This window comes from Stylophora pistillata, chromosome 13 (assembly GCF_964205215.1).
Source record: "Stylophora pistillata chromosome 13, jaStyPist1.2, whole genome shotgun sequence".
NCBI lineage: Eukaryota > Metazoa > Cnidaria > Anthozoa > Scleractinia > Pocilloporidae > Stylophora > Stylophora pistillata.
Window position 1 is genome coordinate 7,914,252 of NC_142531.1, and position 14,721 is coordinate 7,928,972.

General features: G+C 39.5%; 2 protein-coding genes and 1 pseudogene across 3 annotated transcripts in view; 1 reads left to right on the top strand and 2 right to left on the bottom strand.

Moving 5' to 3' along the window:
* Nucleotides 1-14,721, top strand: part of LOC111335434 (acyl-CoA dehydrogenase family member 11) — a 51,593-nt gene that overhangs the window by 20,099 nt on the left and 16,773 nt on the right. The window lies entirely within an intron of this gene.
* Nucleotides 73-1,523, bottom strand: LOC111335435 (BTB/POZ domain-containing protein 6 pseudogene; annotated as a pseudogene).
* On the bottom strand, nt 1,644-4,889 carry LOC111335438 (BTB/POZ domain-containing protein 6). Its single transcript, XM_088744173.1, has one exon. The coding sequence runs from the start codon at nt 4,471-4,473 to the stop codon at nt 3,283-3,285; it is 1,191 nt and encodes a 396-aa protein (XP_088600299.1). The 5' UTR covers nt 4,474-4,889; the 3' UTR covers nt 1,644-3,282.

A 14,721-nucleotide genomic window follows, 5' to 3' on the forward strand; every position in this document is an offset into this window, starting at 1 on the left:
CATGGAGAAAACGAAGAAATTCTGAGTTTCTAATGGGGGTTTGTGCCTCTAGCGTTCAGAATACCCATCAGATGCTGAACAGCCAAGCTGTATTACTATTCACTGATTATTTAAGACGAAAGATCAGTTCGGGAAACTGCCCGTAATTAACCTGACTTCCATTATTATTTCTGATGTCACTGTTTGTGAATGTGAAAGTTACCCCGGAACACTGAGCAGAACTGACACCGTCGAGTCCACGTACTGAAACAGGACCTCTTATTGAAGCACTTAAACGGTACCAGGTGTTTTTCTTTAAAGTAATATTGTGGCTGAAAGTCATTTCAAAACCGCTGTAACTATATTTCTCGGCCTGCAATTGTTCTGTGTTAAATGATTGAGGATCGACAGACTGTACCACTTCCCTAGAGCCGACTATCGTCAGCTTGAAGTCTGCAGCGTAAGTACTGTCCTTTTGACCAAAGAAGCGTACTCCACATAAGCCAATGTCTCTGTCTGTAGAGAAATCGATGACATCTGGGTTGCCACTATAACTCCATGTTTTACCAGGTGGTGTGTTGAATCGACCACAGACTTGAATTTTACTTGATGAACCAGATCTTCCTGTTTCGGGAAATCCCGTTGGAGACTTGGAGACAGAAGTTAGGTGTCTGATGAGACTGACGATTTCTTCTTTTGTCAGAAAATCACCGGCTAAAACAACGCTTGAGAAATCTTCCAGTTTCATTATTGGGAAGCGTAGCGCTTTGATTGTTTGTTCTCCAAGAATTTTTCTTTTTGTGGCACTGTCAGCTTTTAGACCTTGCCTTTCGCATTGTTTAGTGGCCCATAAGTCAACAGCCTTAAACAGATCTATCTCTTCAATCGTCAGAGAGTCTCTTACGACTATTCCCTCAAGTAAGGACCTCTCAATTGTCGCAAACCCATCCGATTTTGCTACTTGTTCCGTCTGGTCATCGATCACTTTCCAGCATCGTTCCACTAGGTCCTTCTCTTCATATTTCTGAGCAGAAGGAAGAATGATGAAAACATTAGATGGATCCAAGTTCTTCTGTAGATATTCCGAGCACTGTTCAGCGAGTGAAGGCACCATGTATTTCTTTGCCAAATACAACACTCCCATGACATTTCTTCCGCTCAAGTTGACTTCATCGCTGTACACGTAACGAAACAACTCCAACAGACTCTCATACTCACAGTCAGGTAGTTCAATAGAGTCTTCAGTCTCCGCCAACTCGCCGTAAAACATGGCTTCGAACACAGGACTGCTGATAGACAGCACGAACTTGTGAGCGGGAATTACTCGTTTTCTTTCGCTTTCGCCATCCATCTTCCGAACAACGAATTTGATATCGCTGAAGCGATCGTTGTTGAAAACAAACTTGATTCTCTCTCTGATGGTTGGTCTTGTTGTTTGCCAGTTTTCCTCGACGAGAGACATGATTTCTTACCGTGGCGTGAAAAACAGAGACAGATAACTTGAGTTTTCTAGGGAGTGCAGTTTATAAATAAGTGGCAACCCAGGACAGCGGTAACCTTCAAAATTTGATTCCAAATACTTTAACATGTTACCCACATTGGTTGCGTGACCCAGTTTCCGGGTTTCCTTGTGGATTCTTTAGAACTGAATGAATACAAAATAATTCTATGGTTTTGCTCTTTTATTTTGCACAGGGTTAAGTCGGAAAACCAATTCGCAGTTTCAAAGATCATGTAAGCATGAATTACGACTGAAGACTGCCTCTGGCCATGACATATTTTCAAACCAATCTCCGGCCACATGTTAGGAATTGTGAACTCATAGAGGATTTAACATTTACGTTCCTTCTATACAAAAGAACTGTAATTGTATTGAGGTTAAAAGTCAAGCATTGGACCTTGTAACAAATTTGTCATGGAAGAGACCTCGTTGAGTATTTTTTAACCTCAGCTATAATTTTTCTCTAACTGACTGTCCCAACAAAGCAGATTATGGTTCGATGCTCCGATCGCTTTTGTTTGCTAGTTTGGGTTAAGATCGTTTCAAGACATTTGACCCGGAAATTGCAGACAGAATTTGGATTTAGTTACGTATAGAAAAGTTGTTAAAAAATCTAAGAGTACTATGTAGGTTGAAAATTTTGAAGACGGCGATTTATTTGTTAAAGATTTCGGGAACAATGGATTTTTCTTCAGATTTTCCGTTTGAGCAGCAGAACATTACATGTAACAAGCCGCTTTGACAAGATCAAAAATTGCTAAACTACATCTCATCATGTATCTCCTAAGCAAGGTATGACCTCCGAAGTCCGTATATTCTTTTATCTGTGTTATTAGTAGTGTAAAAGGATTTAAACCAATTTTATGATTTCTGAATACCCGGTATGGTAAGACGGTGAGCAAAGGTTCCTATCGCTAAAGAACACTTTCAGAAAACTGTGAATTCTAAGTCCAATTATTTGGCAGAAACTTTCCCTTTAAATTCGATGAATTGTCTATTCAACAAAGAGGAAGTACTACATTTCGGAAGTTTCTCTTGTCCAAAATTTGTCTCATTGTGTCGCCAGTGATCTTCGCAGATGTGAATGTGACACTTGAACTTTGATGACCATAGAGTGCAATATATCAATATATCGCTACCTTCAGTGTATATTCCGTGCCCAACTGTCCCAAGCTACCCATTCTAGAAAGTTCCATTGCTTAGAGTCGGCTGAAATAGAGTGCCCTTGGAATGCTTAGCTAGTTTATTTCGCGCATTTGATAAACTCCTACAGTGTGGCTTACTTGCAGAAGTGTCGTTCGATGAGTATCCTCCTTGGGTCAAAAATCTCTACAAACCATCATACAGAATCCGTTACTTTCTACCAAATTTCTGTGTGATTAAAATCCTTTTCCCCGCGCGACATCTACTCAGAATGAATAAAGTTAACTTTTTCTTCCCTACGGCAGTTTAAATATTTACCAAGACGAAGCACACGGAGTGATAAGGGAGGTGAATGTTAAAGGCTGCATCTTCGCTATCCAACCTCGTTCCCAAGGTCTCTCATCTTCCCGGCCCCCAGAGCTCCAGGGGGCGGGAAGATGAGAGACCCTGGGAACAAGTTTGCTTACTATCCATTTTATGCCTTAGTCACCGCAACCAGTCTCATAAAGTATAACTAAATTACTATTATTTCAAATTAAAGAAAACAAGAATTCTGGAAATTGACCGCACATTGCGCTTGTTCCGTTTGTTGAGGATTCATTGTTCGTAAATGTGAATGTTACACCTGCGCATTGAATTGAACCAACACAACCAATTCCTTAGCACGAAGGTGGACCTGATATCAAAGCACTTATAGCATAGGAGGTGTTTTTCTTTATAGTAATTTGCTTGTCGAAATAAACCTCAAAACCATAGTAGCTGCATTTCTCGCACTGCAACAACTCTGTGGGAAATGATGCTGTTTTTGAGGTCATAACTAAATTGCTTGTATTATCTATCAGCTCTAAGGTAACCGGGTAAGTGTGATTTTCCTTTCCAAAGAAGCTTATCGCGTGTAACGACACATCCCTGTCCACAGAGACGTTGATACAATCTCTTCGAGTAGGATAACTCCAGGGGTTGTCTGATTTTAAGCCCAGTCTGCAGCTACGTTTGATTTCACCAAACCTCTTCACGGTCGAAAAACCCTCTACAGACTTGGTGATTGAATTAAGATACTTGATGATACTGATAATTTCTTGTTTTGTTAAAATGTCACTGTCCAGCACCGCACTTGAAAAGTCTTCAACTTTCATTGTTGGGAAGCGGATGGCTTTGACAATTTCTTCTCCAAGAATTGTTCTTTTTGTGTCACCATTTGCCTCTAAACCTTGCCTCACACATTCCTCTGTGGCCCACAGGTCAACAGCTTTAAACAGATCTATCTCTTCAATCGTCAGTTTGTCTCTTATGATTACTTCTTTAAGTAAGGACCTCTGAAGTGTCGCAAAATCATCCGTTTTCAAAGCTTCCCTCGTCTTTTCGGCGATCACTTTCCAGCATCGTTCCGTCAGGTCTTTCTCTTGATATTTCTGTGCGGCTGGAAGGATACTAAAAACATTGGATGGATCCAAGTTTTCTTGAAGATATTCTGAGCACCTCTCCGCCAGTGAAGGCATCATGTATTTCTTCGCTAAATACAATACTCTCATAACATTGCTACCATTCAAACACACTTCATCGCTGTACATGTAACGGAACAACTCCAACAGACTCTCGTAGTCACAATCAGGCAGTTCAATAGAGTCTCTAGTCTCCGGCAACTCGCCGTAGAACATGGCCTCGAACACAGGACTGCTGATCGATAGCACCAATTTGTGAGCGGGAATCACTTGTTTTTTTTCGCTTTCACCATCCATCTTCCGAACAACGAACTTCACATCGCTGAAACGATCGTTGTTGAAAACAAACTTGGCTCTTTCTTTGATTGTAGGTCGTGTTGTTTGCCAATTTTCCTCGGTGAGAGACATGATAGCGGGTCGTGGCTTTAGAAACAGGGACAATTTGCTTCAGTTTACAAGGCAGAGCAATTTTTGAACCGGCGAAACACGAGGAGAAGGCAGCAGGAGGCAACGTACAAAATTTGAATATATTGTTACGCTATAAATATTTTCTTTTGATTGTTTATTAACCATGTGAACCCGTCACTTTGGTTGTGAGAGTTACTCGCCTCCGTGCAAGGTTCAGCTCTGTGCGAAAGTGTTTTTAATTTTTATTTCCGGAGTACGATGGCTAATGATTAATTATATAAATCACTACACTCACTTATGACATTTTGCCCTTTTACTCCGTCCACTAATTAGTGACAGGTAACAACGTTACCGAACGCATACAAATATTAACGCGAGATTGCCCCTGGGCATGAATATTGTGGAAGCATTTCCGGTAGCCGTCACGGCCGTTTACCGAGCATGAACTTCGTTTTATACGCCAAGAGCCTATGCATTTATTTATTACAATTTAATGGCAATGATGACAAATAAATAAATCTAAATGTACAAACAAACAAAGCCATAAGGATAACCTGTAAAAGAGTGGAACAGTCCATGCAAGACAGATCACCGTTTAGCTAATCTAAATAAGTCAAACATAATGACGGACAGAAAAATTTTAGATAAAAAATAAAAACATTAAAAACGTCAATGTTCCTTACTCAAAAACCTCCTTACTCTAGACTTAAAAACTGCAAGACTAGGAGATAATCTAATATCTAAGGGTATCGAATTCCACATTTCAACAATTCTATTAAAATAATTGGATTTAAAATTAGTCGTTCTCACAAAATTCATCTTCAAGGAATAGTCATCAACATGTCTAAATCTGAACGGATCGTCCCGAGAATCAAAATTCAAAAGCGGACATTTAAGTATCCATTTAAAGCCTTGTACAAAAATGTAACATCAAAAAGGTAACGTCTCATTTCAAGTGAAAGCAAATTGAGACATTTCAGGCGCTCGTCATAAGTAAAATTCCTTTTTCCTAGAATAAATTTTGTTCCCCTCCGCTGTATGCGCTCAAACTTTTCAAAGTTTCTCTTGGTATGTGGTGACCACACAATTGTTCCATATTCCCCTTGCTATCTAACCAACGTGCAGTACAGCATCTTCAGGGTTTCGGTGTCCTTCCAACCTCTACAGGTTCTTCTTAGCAGACCCAAGATTCTATTAGCTTTATTTGTAATAGCATCAACATGAGAGTTTCAGGAAAGATGATGGTTCATAAGCAAACCTAGGTCGCGAAACTCATAAACTTCCTCTATGTCCGATCCGTTTAGGGTGAAGCTAGATCTGAATGGTTGTTTCTTCCGAGTAACGCGCATCATCTTGCATTTCTTAACATTGAAGGTCATCCTGTTCCGTTGACTCCAAGCGCAGACTATCTAGATCGTCTCGAAACATCATTAGGTCATTTGGACAAGTTACCACCCTATACGCCTTGCAGTCATCTGCATAAAGTGCCACAGAGCCTTCTTGGACTACCTCAGACAAATCACTGATGAAAATAACAAAAAACAAGAGGCCCAAAATGGACCCCTGCGGCACGCCAGATGTGATATTCAGCCAGCTAGAACTTTTGCCATCCACAACAACTCTCTGCTTACGACACGATAAATAATCACCACACCAGGCTAGTAGTGACCCTACTATTCCAAAGTTACACAGTTTATGCAGTAGAATCTTATGGTTCACGCGATCGAACGCCTTAGCGAAGTCCAAAAACACAGCATCAACCTGGAGACAATCATCCGGCGCTTTGCTCCACATATGGTTAATGAGGACCAGCTGGGTTAAACAGGAACGTCCTTTCACAAAGCCATGCTGCCAATCAGTAAGAAAAGGTGTGACATGAGAGTAGATGGCACGATGGACAATTCTTTCCTGACATTTTCCTAAGATCGATAGTAGGGAGATGGATCAATAGTTCTCAACATTCTCCTTGGCATTGTCTTTAAAAACTGGTGTAACATTGGCTCTTTTCCAAGTCATGGGGACTAAAATCGACGGAGGCGAAGGCCGTTTATCAGGAAATGTATTTTGTTTGATTATTTTCCGTGGTGGGTGAGACTCGAATCTGTGGTCAGGGTCATCGATAACTCCCGGGCACATGATTTCAAAATTCTTGCAGGGATGCCATCGACACCAGTTGCCTTGTCCAGATTAACTAAAATGTCTTCAACCTCACTCTGAGTGGTGGAAATTTCCAAAAGAAGACCTGGGTGCAAAACATCTACTTGGAGATCTTCACAGTTTACGCTATCTGAACTATACACAGTACTAAAAAATTCATTGAACAGCGCAGCCTTGTCGACAGATTCTGATGCGGATCTATCTTTATAGGTGACAACTGCAAGCAGCCTCTTTGTTTTTGATTTAATGGCATGGAAGGACCAAAACTTCTTAGGATCTACTTTCAATTTCTCTGATAATGATTGGAAATACTGATGATAACTTGTGGCAATACATTTCTTGGTTTGTTTCCTCAGTTACTTAAAGCGGATGAAAAGATCTGTAGAAGGAGTAGACTTCATTCTGTTCCACAGCGTTTTTTTTTTTTTTTTTCTGACCAACTTCATAATTTCAGCAGTTATCCAAGGTGGCCTTGAACGACCTCTAAGTGTTATTCGAGGAACATGCCTGTCAGCAGGTCCTGGAATTTAATCACACTAGCTGTGGTTACACTCACCTCCTTCCCAAGGTAACCCAGTGGGTAATAACCTTGGGTTGGGATGGGTTTGGGTTTCCGGTCAGGTGTAATCCTCCGGTTACATCGAAAATAATTACCCGAGGTCAACTTTTGAACATGGTGAATCGTTTAGATCTACATATCCTGATATATTTTGAGCTTGTCAGCTCTCCGATTGTCGCAGTTCGATGTAGTACACGAATTGACCGCCATCTTGAAATTAACATTACACTGCTGACCACTTCCAACGGAAAGCTTTAATGTTGCTAGCATCCATAAACGTCATCGTTAATAGGCCGACTACCATCTATTTTCATATGATCTTCAAGAGGCCAAAAGGAGGGACAACCTTCATTCTGCAACGGGCCATACTTGATGCCGCGTGTCTTGAATTTGGTACTTGCGAGGATGTTTGCCGCGATTTCAGCGCAACACCACAAAAGTGCCCAGCATGTGCTGCGCTTTCCGGATTTACTATTTTCTTCCATCCGACTGGTTGAACTACTCTTGTGGTTAGATAAACCACTGCTAAACCCTACGACTTGGTTCGGGAAACGTCATGGGTAATTATTTTGTTCCTTTTGATGTATCCATAGCGATTTCCCATGGGCAGTTTCACTGTGGGAATAGAGGTCACACACAAAGCACAGACTTCCCATGGGTAAAGTCTCACTTTCCCGTGGGCAGAAGGTCTAGTGTAACCACAGCTACTGTCATTTAAGTAACTGGGTAAAACCACAGAGTCCCAGGGGATAGTGTTTCAGTATACTCTTGAGACCATCAAAGTAAGCTTTCTTGTAACAACAGACTTCCCTATTCACATTCTTTTGACGTTGAAAATTTGCATTAGTAAACAAAAGATACGGGAAGATGATCTGAATTAAAACTATCTGGATGGACAGAGACATCAGAAACAAGATGTTCATCATTCGTGAGAACCAAATCAAGAATTTTTCCAGTCGGTTGAGTTGGCTGAATGGCGAGTAATATTAGAGTTAACTTGAAGAAAAAAGTAATCTTGAATCAAACAACAAAAGTCCGCTCTATCTGGGTCCGGAGACATAACCGGGTGTACCGGTACGCCAGTCTATAAAAGGAAAATTAAAATCTCCCACAACAATCAGATTAGAAATATTTGTAGATGAATAACTGTTCAGAAAGGCCCCAAAGTTTGCCGAAAAGTCCAAATTGTTCCCAGGTGGACGATAAAATACCGAGAACAAGAAGCAGAAAGCGGGTCTTGTGTAAATAAGACAAGCCAACATTTCCATATTTGTCTCAAGGTCGTTCCTTCGAAAACAAGTGAGGTGAGATTTGACAGCAAATAAAACACCACCACCGCGCCTTCTACACCTATCTTTACGATAGATATTATAGCCATACAGCTGCAATTTACGGTCAAGCATTAGAACCCCAGTAGCGTTGCTAAAAGAGGTTGCTGCCTGCTAACGCAGAAACGTAAATGTGGAGTTTTCCATAAAAATATCTTTGTGTGAGTTAGAAATAATCTTTATGAGACTGCTGCCAGAAAGCAGATACCCGGTATTCAGCTGAGATATTTTTCCTACTCTACTCTGCTCTACATTTCTATGCGCCAGTTTGTTTTGGACGATTTCAGGAGAGTCGAGCTGGAAATTGTGGACAGAAATTGAATTTTTTTACGTCTTGAAAGCTTATCTGAGAATGTTGGGAAAATCTTGGAGCGAAAAAATTTTGCGAACTGTGATTGTTGAAAAAAATGGATGAAGCTAAAATACAAAATACAGGGCCTCTTATTTACATCTCATTGAATCACAATGCATCCTTTTAAAAAGATAGATAAATAGAAGAATCAGTGATAGGCTAGGCACGACTACTTCTCCTTACCATTATCCTTAGGGACACTATAAATTTGCTGATCGGAAAAAGCGAGATGAGTAATCAATCCGAACTGTAGGTTTGTTGTGGTTAACATCTGGAAATAAAGAAGAGTGTAATGAAGGCTATTTTTAGTTGTGATTTGCGTGACGTTCAATACCCTTTTGTTTTGTTCTGTTTTAAATACTCTCGAATTGTCGGTATTATGTCTCATTCGGCCACGAGACACGTGTTAGTCGCAAGCAGGATGGTCGAAATACTAGAATAATAGAACGGGGAAAGAGGTATGTCATCTTATTTATTTTTGTATTTATAAACCGAAACGTGTATAATCAAAGGTAGTTTTGTTTCGCTTAAGACATTTGTGTTGTTTTGATTTACCTAGATATACGCCCTGCGTGTTCGCGTTTAGGACATTTCGATCAGCGTTTATTGTATGGTAATGGCTTATTTTAGTTTATTGCATTTCAGTTTTTACGAACTTTCAAGTGATTAATAAACCAGTTGAGATTGATAGATGCTCGAAGGTTCCATTAATATAAGACATTTCCCCGACGCGGCGTTGTTGAAGTTTGATTTGATTTATGTCAGCGTCCTCCCCATTTACTAAGACAGAAATTAACGCAAAGTATGAAAACCTAAATTATCAATGCTTTGAGTCACAGGAAATGTCGGTTTTCTTTGTAATTCCATTAAGTCTGGTAACATCTTACAGCTTACATTTTGGTTAACTTTCAACTCTTGGTAACGATCAACTTTTTTCAACTATCAAGTGATTCTTACTCGGTGAAATTTAGCTTAAAAACCAGAACATCGACGAAAGATGAAAATGTATATGGGCTATTTTGTTTTAGATAGAAGTCCTTAGCTGGAATCTTGATGAATTACCATTTTTTTGCAAGGGCACGGCTTGTGTAGGGGAATGACTAACGACTATCACGACTCGATATGACAATAACACATCCAAATTAAGGAGTATTGCTGATGTCTACGGACTCGAGCAGCTTATCTCTGAACCGACGAGGATAACACCCACCTCATCAACTCTAATTGATTTAATCTATACCAACTGCTCGGATAAGATTGCATGTTCGGGAGTTTGTCATATCGGAATAAGTGATCATAGCATGGTGTATGTATATAGAAAACTTTCCCTGAATGGGATGTCTAACGGACATAATTCTATTACATACAGAAATTTCCGAAATTTCGATCGCCAAAAGTTTCGTTATCATATTCTATCTCAATGTTGGGATAATGTATACGAGTCTTCCAACCCAAACGTGATGTGGCAGCAATGGAAATGTACATTTCTGGCTATCGCTGACAAACATGCCCCACTGAAAACGATGCGCGTTCGTTCACGGAGTTCTCCGTGGATTACCTCTGAATTGAAAGACCTTATACATAATAGAGACATATTAAAAATCAAAGCTGGCAAGACAAATGATCCTAACGATTGGGCATTATTCAAGAAACAAAGAAATATAGTCAATAAGCAAATACGCTCAGCTAAGCAAGCTTATTACCAAAATAGTTTTAATAAGCAAACCAGCGACTCCCGAAAGATCTGGCAGACTATAAACGAGCTAACTTCTCGAAAATCTGGGAAAACGCCAGTGGCGTCACTAAAAGTGAACGGATTAACGATAACTAATCCGTTGGAGCTATCAAACGAATTCAATAACCACTTTGCTAATATTGGTCCAAAACTTGCCAGTGAGATAAATTGTGATAGTGGTAGCTATCAAAGATATCTTACCGCAACAGATAAACGGTTTAAGCTCCAACCCACCAATCCAACTAAAGTATTTTCACTTTTAAATAAACTAGACAAGTCAAAGGCAACAGGCCTTGACAAAATATCTGCTAGGCTTATCAGGGAATGTGCTGATCTCATTTGTGTGCCGATATGTGATATTTTCAATCAATCTATAGACCGGTTCACGCTCTTGAGTGCATGCTGGGTAATTAGGGCAAGCAAATCCAAAATGGCGGACACGCTCGGCTACACTCTTTTGCTTGATCTGAATACTTAATGAATATCGGCTTTGTTTCAGAACTGGTCGCAATTTTTAGTATTCACAGTTCAAGATAAAAGTCACAGCTACATTTTGAGCTCTGTATTTTCGATTTTAATGCGTCAAAAAATAAGATATATAATGGTTAACTACCGATGTTGTGTTGGAGGTTGTAACAACGACTCAAGATATCCAAAAAAGATAGTGAAACGGTCACATGTCGAAAATCTTCGCTGGCATTTTATTCCGAAGGATCCAAAGAAAAGAGCCCAATGGATTGCCAGCATATCCAAAGGACTTGTTGGATTCGAACCCGGCAACTACAAGACTGTTTGTTCGAATCACTTTCAATATGGAAAGCCAACGTACTCCTCACCAACTCCAACTTTGTATATGGTGCCAAGTGACTCTAACAAACCTTCACCCAAGAAAAGAAAGCTTGTGGCAAGACACGAAGTTGTCTCTACTGCTGAGGCATCCAATAACTCAAGCTTCAAAGAAGAAGGAACTCAATGCTTGATAATAAATCCGCTAACATACGGAAGTATGAAGTTTGCTGATTTAACAACAGAGCAAGATGTCCAGCGTTTCACTGGATTCCCTAACGTAGAAACATTTCAATTGATGTTTAATACACTCTTTGAAAAAGCCATGTGTATGCACTACTGGAAAGGAGACAAAGAAAGTGCTTTGAAGGACACCACCAAGCCCAGGTCAAATAATGTACAGAGAGCTCTAACCTTGGAGCAAGAGTTTTTGCTAACCATGATGCGAATCAAGCTAGGACTCTTTGTATTTGATCTGGCTTTAAGGTTCAAAGTTTCCGAGGCGACTGTCAGCTCTGTCTTTACCACTTGGGTTAAGCTGATGTCTAAAGAATTAAAGTGGATGATTTCCTGGCCAGATAGGTATTTAATTCAAAGAAATATGCCTGATATGTTTCGACGATATTACAGAAAGTGTAGAGTCATCATTGACTGCACAGAACTATTCTCTGAAACCCCATCAAGCTTAGAGAATGCGGCAATGTGTTGGTCAAATTACAAACAACACTACACGTTAAAGTTTTTGATAGGGATAACACCAAATGGCCACATATCATTTGTCTCTGAGACCTTCAGTGGGAGGTCATCTGATGTTTTTATTGTAGAAAACAGTGGTTTCTTAAACTATCTTCAGCCACATGACCAAGTTATGGCAGACAGGGGATTCAAGATTCATGACCTGTTAGCATACTACCAATGTTCTCTAACAATTCCACCCTCCAAGCATTCCAATCTCCAGATGTCAGGTGCTGATGTTAGGAACACATCACTTATTGCTAATGTACGGATTTATGTCGAGCAGGCTATCAAGCGAATTAAAGACTTTGCTATGTTAAAGCAAGAAATTCCCATTAGCATTCTTTCCCATTTGGATGACATAATCATCATTTGTGCAGCAATATGTAATATGAAAAAGCCTTTGAGTACATAGATTTCATTTCATCAATTATGTTTGCATTTTGTACCAGTCCAAAATGTTCCCATTCAATTTTCTCACAGGTTATAAGCTATGGTAGTCAAGTTTATTTACACATCTTCTAGAATACAATTCCTTTATGGAATTACACAAACATGTTTGTATATAGCTACAACAATGTTCAAACAATAACTTTGAAACTTTAGTAATACTAAATACTATAATGTTTTGGTTTCATCCGCACTATTTTGTACTATTTAGTAGTTTGTTGAGGTCATATTGCTTCCACTCTATAATTTTAATCATTATCTATTGCTTGTTCATTGCAAAATCTGCAAATGAATGTTGATTCTTGTTCAAAATTTGAGCAGGCCCAGTGAAACCATAGCATACAACATTCACACTGAACACTGTTTTCATCATCACATTCAATTTCATCTGGCTCAAGACAGGGTTTTTCACAGACAGCACAATAATAAATAGGCCTAGTACCTAGCAACACCCTAGCAACATAAGTCTTGAAAAAAATTGTTAGATTTGGTATGATATCTTGCCACAGTTTTAAATCAAACTCAATAATTTCAATATGAGCACCACTAAGTGGAGTCCAAACAACAAAAAAGGTTTTAGGACATCCTGTTAGGGCCATTTGTCCTTGTATCTGGTAATAATAACTGTGGGTTCTCTTGAGCATGATATTCCCATTCACTAATTCTAGATAAGTTGTATTGTTCCAATGCTCATCAAATTTCATGTCTGCAAGTGAGTATGGACATTTATACTCAATACAAGAATGACCACAGCAATCGCAGTGAAAAATACCATCTGGGGTAGCTCCCACAAAAGGGTAAGTTTTAGATATAAACAAGCCACAAGTCTGAAGCTTTGCATTTTTGTGTTTTTTGGATTCTTGTGCAAAGAATGATGCAGCAGCATCTCTCTCATGTTCTCTTCCCCATTTAATGGCAGGTATCATTGACAGATCGGTACAATCTAAAATTCGCTCAAGAAGAGGTGTTACTTTGCAATTTGGCTTTCTTTTTCTAAGAATTGTTTTTGTCTTTGTGTATACTTCATGAAAATGAGATGCAGTTATTCTACCTTTTCTTTGCTCTTTCCATATACTGGAGTTAGCCTGATCCCTTGTGGCCTTTTCTAATTCTTTAATGCTACTGTCATTGAAAGATAATTGTTCCAGAAATTGTCTCACTAATTCATCAGCATCTACACCATTGTTTTTAGAGGATATATCATCAGCTATAATTTGTAGTGATGGGGGAACATCATCAGAAGTTGGTGGTGCATATGAAATATGGATGACAGCATCAGGATTTATGTTTCGAAGAGAAGCTAGAAACTTTTGCTTGCTTTCTTCGGTAACAACCCTCAAGGATTCTGGCCGAGGATCAAAGTTCTGTTTTTCCTTGCTATTAATAGCATAACTTGGGTTTTCTTTGACTACCTTGTGGCTTTGGAACACCATGTCCTTTAATTTCATGGGTTGGATGTCTTTCTTGCTAGTATTATTCCACACACATGCCTTATCTGTGCAGGAAGGATCTGTGAAACCTTTCTGGTTGGCAAACTCAACTTTATATAAAAGGGCTATGACATGATTACAGCACTGACTGTATCCAGCTGTACAGCTACAATATGCCCCAAGAATTTCACCGGGAGATTTACAAATTATCCACACTTTATGAGGTTCTTCGCGAATTCTTTGAGATGGAGTGACAGATGCAAACAACAGAACTTTGTCTTGTCCATGAATTGTTTTTGAGTATACAGTGTGCACAAAACCACTTTTAAAGTATGAATACGCTTTTCTGATTTTATATTGAACAATATAGTCAGTGTCGAAAGCTTTTTTTCCAAGTATAAACGAGAATATTTGACCAATGTTTGTATGCGGCCACTTTGTTACACAGTCCTCCCAATCGACCATGGATAACGGATCCTTTATACCGCATGTGCGTAGTAGTTCTACATGTTCATTTTGTAGTGACTTGACTTGGCTTGGCTTTCGGCCGAATCTCGAATAGGCGTTTTATGTTCAAAAGCTACCAAAGCACGAGCAGCAAGATCCGAGTGTGTCCCTCCAGAGGGCAAACCTCGCTGTTTAAGATAAAACTGCAATTCCCCACATGAAAGTTCCAAAAAATCTTCGAGGTGCGTGGCCATGATCGTGTTGTTGGG

Excerpts from the sequence above, each read along its gene's own strand:
- LOC111335438 (XM_088744173.1), bottom strand. The coding sequence starts at position 4,473 with ATGTCTCTCACCGAGGAAAATTGGCAAACAACACGACCTACAATCAAA.